Source organism: Sorex araneus, chromosome 5 (assembly GCF_027595985.1).
Source record: "Sorex araneus isolate mSorAra2 chromosome 5, mSorAra2.pri, whole genome shotgun sequence".
Lineage (NCBI taxonomy): Eukaryota > Metazoa > Chordata > Mammalia > Eulipotyphla > Soricidae > Sorex > Sorex araneus.
In genome coordinates, this window is record NC_073306.1 from 19,576,614 (window position 1) to 19,589,374 (window position 12,761).

The 12,761-nt window shown below is 44.9% G+C and overlaps 1 protein-coding gene across 1 annotated transcript in view; it reads left to right on the plus strand.

Annotated features, from left to right (window-relative positions):
* Positions 1–12,761, plus strand: part of FYB2 (FYN binding protein 2) — a 75,564-nt gene that overhangs the window by 37,403 nt on the left and 25,400 nt on the right. The window contains exons 6-7 of the mRNA XM_055138300.1: positions 4,054–4,171; positions 10,400–10,502. Coding sequence (XP_054994275.1) covers positions 4,054–4,171; positions 10,400–10,502 — 221 coding nt within the window. The remainder of the gene's footprint in view (positions 1–4,053; positions 4,172–10,399; positions 10,503–12,761) is intronic.

Genomic DNA, 12,761 nt, shown 5'->3' on the forward strand with positions numbered 1-12,761 from the left:
ACAACAACTCAACATAAATCATTTGAATAACTATGACTATTAAGGAAATTGAATTCTTATTTTAAAACTCACACAAAAGTTCTAAGTCCAGCTGATTTCACTGGAGAACTCCACCAAATGTTTAAAGAATTAACACCAAGTCTACACAATATCTTTTAGAAAACTAGGAGAGGAAACACATCTTATTCATTCTAGGAAGCTGGTATTTACCCTAATGCCAAACACAGCCAGAAACAGTACAAAAGAAGATAATTGCATGTCAAAATTCTTCATAAGCATATTCATAAAAATACTTAACAAAACATTAACAAAAAAGATTCCGCAAGATATAAAAGGAATTTTACACTAGGCTCAAGTGTCATTTGTTTTCTGGTTCCAAGATTGGCTTAATGTTTATTTTAGTGAAGCAAGATGGTTTTTATTGAACAAAACTTACTTCAAAAGATGGGCGGAGCAAGAAAGAGAGGAGGTATATGTTCAAGAGAGAAGCTTCTCTTCTCCAGTCTGGAAAAAGCCAGCAAAAGACTTAGAGACAGGCAAGCAAGATACATATTCAAGGGAGATCATGGGCTTGAAGAGCAAGCCTAATATTTAAAATTAATCAATGCGCCCTATCATATTGAAATACTGATCAACATCCCATAATTCTATATTATTTCATGCAGAAAAGTACGAAATTCATTTTCCATTATGATTTTTTAAAATCTTTCAGAAATATAGGAATACAGGAAACTTTTAAAACTTGGTAAGTATCACTGATAAAATAACATGATATTCTAAGTTTACTGAGGAGGAAACATATCCAGAGAAATAAGAAGGGGGCCAGAGAGATAGTACAGTAGGTAGTTGCATGCTGCTGACCCGGGTTTGATCCTGGGCATCAAACCCAAGCCAAGAGTAATGCCTGAGTTTTACTGATGTGACCCCCAAACCAAATAAACAAACAAACAAATTCACTAAGGTCATTCCGTGAAGATTTGGCTTTCAAACTTTCTTTTATCACAGAGTCATTCCTCTCAATGGAATATCATCCAGGTACTTAAGCCAACTTCTCTGCTACAAGCTGGCCATGAGGATCTCCATGCCACCTCAGCAGAGCCCTTGTATTGGGAAGTACAGTCTGAAAGATACAGTTCTAGATTGGCCTGGGAAGTCAGTGAAATCACGCATTTAAACGTTTAGCTGTACATGCTAACTTGACCGGTTAGAGAATATAACTGGGATCCAGAGCGATAGTACAGCAGGTAGGGTGCTTGCCTTGCAAAAGGGCTGACCCAGATTCGATCTTGGGGACCACATATGGTCCCCCAAGCCCTGACAGGAATGATCCCTGAGTGCAGAGCCAGAGCTAAGCCCCGAGCACTGCCAGAGGTGTCTCCCTCACTCTAAACAAAAAGTAACTGCTTTTTATTACTGTTTTTATAAAAGTACCAAGCATCTTGCCTCCAGGTGGAAGGGAGGTAAAGCAAAGTTTGGGGGGGGGGGGACACACAGGGAGTCAGGACTAGAGAAGAGCTAAGGCTACAAATGGGGGCTACAAAATGTGTTATGATACAAATAGCCAGAGTGTTACTGAGGCCCATCTTGTGGTCTTTGTCCCCCTTTCCCCAGCGCAGTTAAAACTGTTGGTGCAGGGGCTGGAGTGATAGCACAGCGGGTAGGGCGTTTGCCTTGCACGCGGCCGACCCGGGTTCGAATCCCAGCATCCCATATGGTCCCCCGAGCACCGCCAGGAGTAATTCCTGAGTGCATGAGCCAGGAGTGACCCCTGTGCATCGCTGGGTGTGACCCAAAAAAGCAAAAAAAAAAAAAAAAAAAAAAAAAACTGTTGGTGCAGAGAGAGGTTTCTAACTGGGAAGCGAGAGAAGGTTCCAGTTCTGCAGGTTGCATCGCCTGCAATGTCATTTCTTAGTCCCTTCTGAGAATGGTCCTTAATAGTCTGTATTCCTAGACTGAGAGCAAGTTTTAATAATGAAAAACTTTCCAAAGCTTTACTTTACTTTGTTGAAGAACGGTGTCAAATTATGAGAGCATTACTGACATAGGGTATCCTCTTTCATTAGCCTGACGATTCAGATTTCTCAGAGCATTGGTTTCACCACTTCTAAGACATGATATTTCCCCCTTCTCCTCCTCCTCCCACCAAGGCAGTAAGGAAAAGTCAAAAGATAATCATTTGTTTAGCCAGAATCTGGATAAAAACCCGAGTGCTCGAGAACAGATGAGTGGTCAAAGAAACTTTCGTACTTCTATACAATGGAATACTATACAGCTGTTAGAAAAGATGAAGTCATGAACTTTGCATATAAGTGGATCGGCATGGAAAGTATCATGCTAAGTGAAATGAGTCAGAAAGAGAGAGACAGACATAGAAAGATTGCACTCATCTGTGGAATATAAAATAACAGAGTAGGAGACTAACACCCAAGAATAGTAGTATGTAATACCAGGAGGTTGGCTCCATGGCTTGGAAGCTGGCCTCACATGCTGGGGGAAAGGCAGCCCGGATAGAGAAGGGAACACCAAGTAAAATGTGGTTGGGTACCCCGCGTGAGAAGGGAGAAGCATGCTGAAAGTAGACTAGAGTCTGAACACGATGGCCACTCAATACCCCTATCGCAAACCACAACACCCAAAAGGAGAGAGAACAAAATGGAATACCCTGCCACAGAGGCGGGGTGGGGTGAGGGGTGGACGGGTGGGAGGGATACTGGGTTCATTGGTGGTGGAGAATGGGCACTGGTGGAGGGATGGGTTCTCGAACATTGTATGAGGGAAATACAAGCACGAAGTTGGGTAAATTTGTAACTGTACCTTCATGGTGACTCACTTATTAAAAAATGAAGAAAAAAAAGATAATAATTTGTTAATTCTTTGAAAAATAGAGGGGTAAGTAAATTGGAGGAGGGAGAACTCATGTCATTTTTAAATTAGAAAAGAAACCCACACTTGGAATGGAAATGATACAAAATTGCATTATAAGCAGATTTTTAATAGATTAATTGTTAAACCTATTGTTTATATTTTTGCTTTTTTGTTTCGGAGACACACCCAGCAATGCTCAGAGATTACTCCTGGCTCTACTTAAGGGTCATTCCTGGAGGGTCCCAGGGGAACACATACGGTGATGGGGATGGAACCTGGGTTGACTGTGTGCAAGGCAAAAACCTTACTATTTTTTCTGTACAAGGCACGTGCAGCAGCTGCTGTACTCTCTCCAGCCGCTGCTCTAAAACAGTGTTGAAAGCAAGTAGCAATGGAACAAAACGCTTTGATTCAGCATGGATGAAGTCAAAGTGTATCCTTGCAGAAATCCTGCCTAGCCTTTGCCATTGTTGCTCTGCTACAGTTGGTTACTTGGCTGCCGTCACTTCCATCTCCTCATTAACTCTGTTATGCTCATAGCAATGGACCGTTTTTTTCTTAGGGGAGCAAAATGAAACTCAAAGAACTGGACTCACTCTTGGTCTCCCACAGGTGGTAAGTGGCAGAAATGGCCTTTGAACCCAGAGTCTGTGCCAACTGCTTGTGTGGGTTAATAATTAAGGTTGGCATGATGCCATTCACATCCTGAATCGTAGTTGGCGAGTCTTCTCTTTTTAAGCTGTATTTGAGGAACTAAAATGCTTTCTTTGAGGCATGAAATGGAGTTGATTTGTTACTTAGGCTTTTCCTGGTCTTGTCTCCCCCCTCCCCCCCCCCGCCAATCCCTCCCCCACTTTCTTCTTCCTTTTGAGTTTGCTTCTGCATTGTTACCACTAAATTCCAGGCTTTCTCTTAAGCATTAACTATGTATGTGTTTACCAAAACCAAAAAGGGAAAAATTTTCTGTTTGCATTGACTCCACATTTCTTTCTGGAAATCCCCACTGAAATGAAAGCTATCATGGTCAATGACCTGAGAATTTCCCAAACCACTTAGGCAAAGCTTTCTTCTGGGGATCAGTGTTTCAAAGGCTGAGAATCCCGCACGCTAAGCCCTTGCATGATTGCTGCAGTCTGGGTCTGGTGAGGAATGGATGGAAATAATTCTTCTTTTTTTTTTTAATTTCAGCAACTTATGAGGTTGAACTCCCGGAACTCCAAAAGGTATCTGCTGCTTTTCTTGACCAGATTTATGACGAATGCAAGGACGTAGCATTCATTCTAAAGCTGCTTCTTTGGGAAGAAAAGCAAAGGCCTAGAATTTGAATATGTTTGAAATTCTCCAGCCCCCAGCAACTGAAATTCTGAGTCTTGGTGCACCAGAGACCAATGTGGGATGAGTGCAGTTGGGGTTCCCCTTCCCGGCCTTTCATGCCCCAGCACCAGAGGGTTCTCTTCTGACTATTCATCTGGAGGCAGGTTCCTTGGCACAAGCTGAGTTGGTGTACCCTGCGCTTTCTCTCAAGAACACAACCAGATCCCTCCTGGCAAGCTTTCTGGGCTCATGAGGTCTCAGCGCTAAATGCCCTGGTGGTGGAGGCCATGGAACTATTCCGTCAGGACCCATCAGAGTGGCAATGGTGTAGACTCTTGAATCTCCATTGTCTCACGGCAGAGTAGGGGTTGTCCCAGACCCACCTCTGGGGCCATGGTAGGAATGCGGTGAAAGTCCACAGTGAAAAGGTTCCCTAGAAGCTGTTGGGAGCCTAGGGCAGAGGGGTTGAGTTCATGCTGGCAGGGAGCTCGTGTTCAGCTTGTGAGCAGCTTTGCTGCATAGATGATCATAACCAAGGACAGGTGAGTGATCCACAGGATCGCTAGGAGAATGAGGGTGACGGTGACCGCGTCAGGGAGCCATTAGCAAACACCCCACTCCCACCCACTCACCTGTGGCCTCGTGAAGCATCTCCCCTTTCTCACAGCCAACAGTGTAATGGAACGATCCCTCTACTTCTTTCCACCAGTTTTTTCTTTTTCTTTGGGGGAGTTTTTTCTACACTTGGCAGAGCTAGGAAGTCCCTCAGCTCTGTGCTAAGGAATCAGTTCTGATAGTGCTTGGGGGACCACACAGTGTGTGTATGGAGGGGGCGGGGGGGCATGTTAAAGTGGGGACCACTGCATGCATCTTAATTCCTATACTTTCTCTCTGGTCCATGTGCTTTGGTTTTCTTACACTTACTGAAAAGGACTGTTCTTCTGTATATGCATTTTAGAGCTAGAAAACTCAGAGAGATACTGTAATTCCTATTTATAAGAACAGAAACATTCCATCAAAATACTCCTTTGGGGGCCAAAGGGATGTGTACTAAGGTTAAAGCACTTGCTTTGCATGCTGCTGACCCAGTTTGGTTCCAGACACCACATATGGTCCCCCAAGCACTATCCAGAGTAACTCCTATGCACAGAGCCAGGAGTAGTACCCAATAACCCCCACCTCCCAAATGCTTCACTTATCTAGAAAGATCAGCAACAAATAAAACTGTCTGAATAAATTCTTTAAATAACCATTTTCTATCCCATGCAACATCAAAGCACATGCAACCCTTTTCAATTTTTAGACCTTCACCCTCGAAAAGGAGTTACATTCATCCCAGTACTTTTAAGCTGGAAAGGTAGACCTAGGTGTCAGGACTCAAGACTCAACTTTCTTGGTAACTTGAAGCCCTCAAGCCACACAGCGTGAAGCAGGCCCAGTTCTGGTCCTTCTGCAGAAGCTGCTTACTCCAGGCCCTCTGGGTGGTCAGAATTCATTGCCTCCCCCGCATAGAACCATAGGTCCATTTCCTGGAGTCATGCTCACTTTCTTGACCATCTCTCTTTCTTTCTACCATCAATAGCTGATGTCTAGCTGGGGGAATACCCTCATTTATCATTTCCCCACTGTGTACAGGCACTTGTTGCACATGGAACAGCACTGAATCCTCTTTTGCCTGGACACTCTCCCACTGCTTCTATTCCACAGACATGCTATAGCAGTCCAGGGGTTAAATTATATTTCAAAGACACTAGCCTGGCCCCTCTGATATGCCTGCCAGTGCTACCGGGCCCTATGCTAAAGTGCTATGGGAAATCAGACCCAATGTCCATGGGGAAGCCTGCAAGGCCTCCCCCAGCAAGGAAGATGCCAAGGCTTGCCCTTGGGGCTGCATTTTGAGTGCTGAGACATGTTTTGGTGTCTTCAGGGTTCTTGTCTAGATTCCAGCTCACGGACAGCACCAGAAACATGACAGCCGAATGAATGAGGGGCTGTGTAGGGTGAATGGGACATGAATATAATGGAACTTAACCTAAATCTGGGTTATATGAGAGCTCAGTAGACACAGGTGCAGAGCTGGAAAATCCCCTCATCCCCAACTTGCACATGAACTTACACCAGCTTCGCCCACTGAAACACGACTCAAATGCCACACATGCATATTTCCTCAGATGATTTTAAAGTTCTTCACTCTGCAGATGCCTTTCTGCAAAGACATGCAGAGAGCAGTTCCTTTCTTAGTTTAATTATGCACTGCCTCTGGCATGCCCTCACTTCAGAAATGCTTCTGTTCAATGCCACTGGTAACTTTCAGTTGTCCTTGTCACCTTTGCTCTCCATGGAGACCTTCCCTGCTTCCCTTTAGTCTCATCTCTGAAGATCAGAACCCCAACCACAGAGGCCTTCGCTTGCGTAGATGGATGAAAAAAAATCACTATTTTTTTTTCTTCTTTCATTTCAGCCTTGGAAAAGTTCTCTCCATGGTGAACTTGGGTGAGTTTCAGCTGCAAAAGGAAAAAGCATTCATAAACACCAAACTACTCATGGTAGAACTGGTTTTGCTTGATGGGCCAGTAGTTTTCTTTTTTTAAATTTATTTTTACTGAATCACCATGAGATACAGTTACAGACCTTTTGTGTTTGCATTTCAGTCATGCAGTGAGTGAGCACTCATCCCTCCACCACTGCACACTTTCCACCGCCAATGTCCCCACTATACCCCCCATCCCAACCCTCCCCCTGACTCCATGGCAGACAATTTCCCCCATACTCTCTCTCTACTTTTGGGCATTATGTTTTGCAATATAGATACTGAGAGGCTATCATTTTTGGTCCTTTATCTTCTTCAGCACACATCTCCCATCCCTAATGATCCCTCCAACCATCATTGACTTAGTGATCCCTTCTCTATTCCAGTTTCCTTCTCCCCATACTCACAAGGATGGCTTCCAACTATGGAGCAATATTCCTGGCCCTTGTCTCTAGTGTCCTTGGGTGTCAGTCTCATATTATGTTATTTTATTCCACAAATGAGTGCAATCATTCCATGTCTGTCCCTCTATTTCTAACTCATTGCACTTAGCATGATACTCTCCATGGCTTAAGCAAACTCCACATATAAGCAAATTTCATGACTTTGTCTTTCCTAACAGCTGCATAGTATTCCATTGTATAGATGCACCAGAGTTTCTCTAACCAGTTATTTGTTTTCAGGCACTCAGGTTGTTTCTAGATTATGGCTATTGTGAACAGTGCTGCAATGAATATACAAGTGCAGATGTCATTTCTACTGTGCTTTTTTTGCACCCTCAGGATATATTTTCAGAAGTGGCATTGTAGGCTCACATGGAAGCTCAATTTCTACTTTTTGAAGGAATGCCCCTATTATTTTTTGAAAAGCTGGACAAGTCGGCATTCCCACCAACAGTGAAAAAGAGTCCCTTTCTCCCCACATCCACGCCAGCACTGGTTGTTCTTATTCTTTTTGATGTGTGCTAGTCTCTGTGGTGTGAGATGATATCTTGTTGTTGTTTTGATTCACATCTCCCTGGTGATTAGTGATGTAGAGCATTCTTTTCATGTGCTTTTTGGGCAAGTAGGTTTCCACTTCAGCTATAGAAAGTGACTCTGCAGCTAAAGTGCTCTGAGTCCTGCCCAACCACTCCCTGTCCCTCATTCTCACCCCACAATTCACTCAGCAAACACCCAGGAGTCCCCAACAGGAGCAGACATCTGCCCCCTAGTAAAGCTGGGTAGCACTTGGGGTCTAGCCATGGACCTCGGGATTTTCAGGGTTAGTGCCAAGCTGTAACATTTGGCAAGCACATGGATCTCTGAGAAGCTGTAATTCCTCAGACCTGATTGATAGTACAGTAAGTAGAGCACTTTCCTTGCACATGACTGACCTGGGTTCAATTTCCAGCATCCCATATGGTCCGCTGAACCCTGCCAAGAGTATTCCCGAGGGCAGAGCCAGCAGTAAGTCCTGAACACAGTCAGGTGTAGTCCCCCAAACAAAACAACAAAACCCTGCAGTTCCTAAAATGTGCCGCTGTGTCAAGTTTCTTTGCATTTGCTCATTTAATTCACTAACTCAGCCCAACATAATTGCTACAAACGTCTCTTGACTATCTAATAACCCTTCTCTAAGAAGTCTTCCTTGCCTTCTTCATCAGCCCCTTCCCTGTGGTGCCCCTTTGAGGAGGACACCTGTTTACACAGATGTCACTGTAAGCCATGTTTGCTAACTTGTGGTTCCTCCTCCCTCTTCTTTTGTCCACGAACTCCTTGTGGATGGGGCCCACTCTTCCTCACTCTTGGGCTTTCTGCACCTCTTGTTCTTCCTGGGCCCAGATCAGGCCTCCCTACATCTGAGTGTTCAATCCTGCCTCCTGTCCACCTTAGAGGCACATTAGGGCTGACACGAGTGCACAGTCATGGGGTCAAACAACACTTACCCTCTCCCCAGAGCAGCTTCCTGGTGATTTGAATGGGAGCCTGGCCGCTCTCTGGCCACCCCTTCCAGTTTCCTTCATGAATTCCTTCTCCCCACGCCACCCCCCTTTCGTGTTAGTGTGGTGGTAGGATAATCCCGTCCACTTAAGTGAACACAGGAACTCTCACGTGGATGACAATGATCCCAGCACTCTCCCCATGGTCCTGGGCTCAGCCATTGCCCTCTGCACTTTGATTCTTCCCCATTTTTCTTCATTGAGCTGATTTCTATACACACATGCATGCCGGCCCTCATTTCACCATGGAGCCCCATGTGCGAACCCTGTGTGTAAACGACTAGGAATCCCGTGGCTCTCTCTTGCCACCAGCGTTCGGTGGTCTCGCGCCACTTCCCCACCCGGGACAACTGATGCCATGGGTGGACGAAGGAGGAAACAAGGGCCAGGCTGGTTGGTTATCAGTCGCCATTTATTCCATTCTCTCCACACGCCTGCTCCTGCATTCTTCCCCTACCTTCTTCTCCCCTGTCCCCCTGCTCATCTCTCCATGCTCAGACTCACTGCTTTCATCTCTCTCAACTTCTTCACGTTGGGAGTAGCAACCAGACCCAGGTTTGGTAGCACAATTGGCATATGAAAGCCCTCCACTCAAGGGAAAAATACCACCTAGGTTGTGTTTCTCCTTTCCTTAGTCCAATAATCATTTAATTAACATCTTAATTAACATCTTAATTCTACTTCTTCATATTAGTTATTTTGTACGGACACAGTAAGAGATACATTAAGCTGGTAGGGTGGCTCTCCTGGGGACATCTCGCTATAGATCACAGACTACAGTGCTCAGGCCAGATTAGTCTTTCCTAACCCTAGCAGGGTCCTAATCTAGTTGTTACTTGTTGGATCATGACGTAATTTGTCCATGACCATGCTTTTAACTTATAGTTAAGTATTATGGCGCTTTGGCCCAGCCCATTTCAACATCAGGGTAGCTCACAGCTTGCCCTGATCTATCCTATCTCTAGTCAGGACCCTGCTTCTGGGGTGCTAGGAAGTAAGGCTAACTGAGGCGTAAGTCAAGAAAACAGATGCCCAGGAGAGAATATTATTTGGAGTCAATTAACTCCCAAGTTACAGAAGCATAGCATTGACTGTCTTCCTATGTCTATACAAAAAGGACTTTGTTCTGAATTAACCATGCAAAGGACTCAAGGAGAAGAGAATAGCAATATTTACAAGTTAACAGAGTCTGATTAGGAGATAAAGGTGATTGATTAGTTAGGGAAGCAGAGCACAAAGAAAAGTTTACAAATGATCACAGAAGAATGGGAGCACTGTGATGGGAGTAACCCAATAAACCTAAGCTCCCTGTGGCAAGGCAGAAAGAACAAACCAATATTTTTCTACAGCCCTGACTGAGAGTCACTCAGACAGACTGTTGCTCCATGCATTACACAGCACAAGAAGTGTAGATGCATGTGCTGAGCTCAGCCTCTTAGTATTACACAAGTTTTTAGGAATCTGACAAGGAGCTCAGATTCTTAAGGATTCTTAAGAGATTTTTAAGGAGGAGAATTGGCACTTAGGCTTTCCTTGGGATAGGTAGAAACTCAGAAAAATGAAGCGATCAACCTTATCTTGCTCCTCTCATCTTAAGAAAAGACATTCACCTCTGTTCAAATTCATTTTTTCCATCCATTTGAATTAAGCCTGAGTGGCTCCACACTCTTCAGCTTTTCTTATTCCCTGGTCTCTTTATACTTTTTCAGCCCTCATCATGAAGACACAGATAAAAGAATGGAAGATAAAGAGTCACATGAGTTGGAACCTCAAAAAATGGAAAAGTACCCACATTTCAGCTACTTTTCCAAGGTATCTGAATTCTGAATTGAGATCAGGCTTGTAGTGGGATTTGCTGGTGGGGTGATGTTTTAAGGGTTGAGGCTCACAGTTCTCCAGAAAGGGTCAGAAGATGCAGTGGGTGTTGGTTATTTGGGGAGTAAAATGAGTGAGCCCTAGTGGCCAGCTGTCTATTCACCAACACATGCAGGGACTAGTGTGAGTCCAGCAAGGCACCTGGGCACCAAGTGTTTAGAGACATTCACTCAGGGCTGACCCTCTGGTGTGGGTGGGCCTGTCAATTCTGTCACTTAAACCTTGCTGAGAAGTCTGACCAAGTCTCTGAGTTCAATCCTGTAGCTCCCAAGGGAACATCCTCATTCCCTCCTGGTTGGATCTCGATTGTGATGATAAAATAATGCACATGAAAGGGCTTTGTGAGCCCTGAGCTACCATAAAAAGGGCATGTATTGTTCTTTTACTTACAGTAAACATTGTGTCCATTGACACTGTCTGCTTCAAAACAGTGTGGTCAGTCTTAAAACAATAAATATTGCTGGGGTAGAACCACTACTCGGAGTGTTCCAGATACACACTGGAGATATGTGTAGCTAATATCATACAGTAGCAGTGCCCCCTGTGGGCCTAAGGAACATGGTATGGTTGAGACCCACACTGGTCTGAAGACACAAGGCCAGGCTAGGCCAGGATGACTGTTTACACAATGTCCGCATTATATTTCAAAGATGATACCAGTCACTCCTTAAGAACAACAGGGATCAGAGCCAGGGAACCAACATCATGGGTCAAGGCCAGGAGCCAGGGCAAGGTCGTATGTCTGGGCAAGGCCAGAGGTCAGGGCAAGGCTGAGTAGCAGCCTGGGAGAAAGTTCTTTCTCAATGCTGGCTAGGAGACAAAAACCAGAAATGAGGTCAGGCTACTGCCAAAAGGCCAGAGTCCTTCCCTGGAGTGGATCTGAGTTTTGGAAATGGTTAAAGTTTTACTTGGAAAATAGGCAGTAAATGTGTTGGTCACTTATCTGGACAATGCGCTTTAGGATCAATGTAAATGAGAAGTCAGCAGAGATATGAACTTGAGATTCAGATGAGCTCTAGGGAACATTGCCTAGAGCCACTCTTAGCTGGTTGGTGCTCTGCTTCATCAGGGTGTTGATAAGAACATGGACTTCCTTCCTTGTCATTTTTTCCCCATTTAATCTTTTTCTTGACATGCAGCTTTTCCTCTTTTTGTCGCCGTTTTGCCCCAATCCTGTCAAGAACTCAGGCAAGTCCATGCTCTGTAGCCCTTAATGACTTGAACTCTTTCCAAGTTCCTTGGCACGTGTTCTTGTATCTACCCGCCTACTCAGTGTGTGGTGTGTGAGTGTCCACTCTTCTCCCATCGCCCTCTGATCATTATCATTAGAAAGCACTTAGTGGCCAGAAGTATTCTGGTATGAGCATCACTTCCTGCTACAATCTCCAGCTCTTCCAGAAATACAGCTCTGATTGGTGCTCTTCCCTGCCTGATTCCCCATGTTTATGAGGAACAGCCTACTCTCCTGCCCTGCATGCAAGACCCTTCCTAGTGGGGCCCTACTTATCTTTCAGTTCATCTCCAATTCTTCCAACATTCCCCTCCATTTTCCCTCATTCACCTCTGCTCTGCTCTTGAAGGATACTCCCTCTCTCCCTTGCCTTTGCTGATGCTGATATATTTGCTAGATTGTCTTTTACCCTCTATCTACTGGTTACCCCCACTATGAAGTGCAGTTGTCTAAAACTTGTCTTCTTGAAGCCTTCCTCAATCCTATCTCCTAGTTAGCTGACCAGCCCACTTCCTGTCTCCCTGTCAGTCAGAAAAATACTGTCATTCAGCAGAACACTATACCAAGCCCCACAAGTGTCTCTATCTCCAGAGCTTCACATGATGTCTCATCCTTCATGTCGTTGGACAAATTTTAGAGTTAGGGAGCATGGAGGGAGATGATATGGAACAGAGGAGTTGGGTGGAATATTGGGATGTCAGGTAAAAGGAAGATAGCATCCCTTAGTGGTCTCTGGGCACAAGGCTCGGTGTCACATCCTGCCTTGTCAGGATATGGGCAAGACCAGAGGCAAGTTACTTATCCTTTCTAAACTCTTTGTGGAGAGGACTAATGCTGTTGTCCTAATGAAAGGTCATGAAGATGCAGTGAACTGGTACACCAAGTCTTTCCTGCCTCTTGGGGCCTGCTGGGGGGCCAAGAATTCATTGGCCATTTAGAGGTGACTGTAAGGTCTGATGTGCACC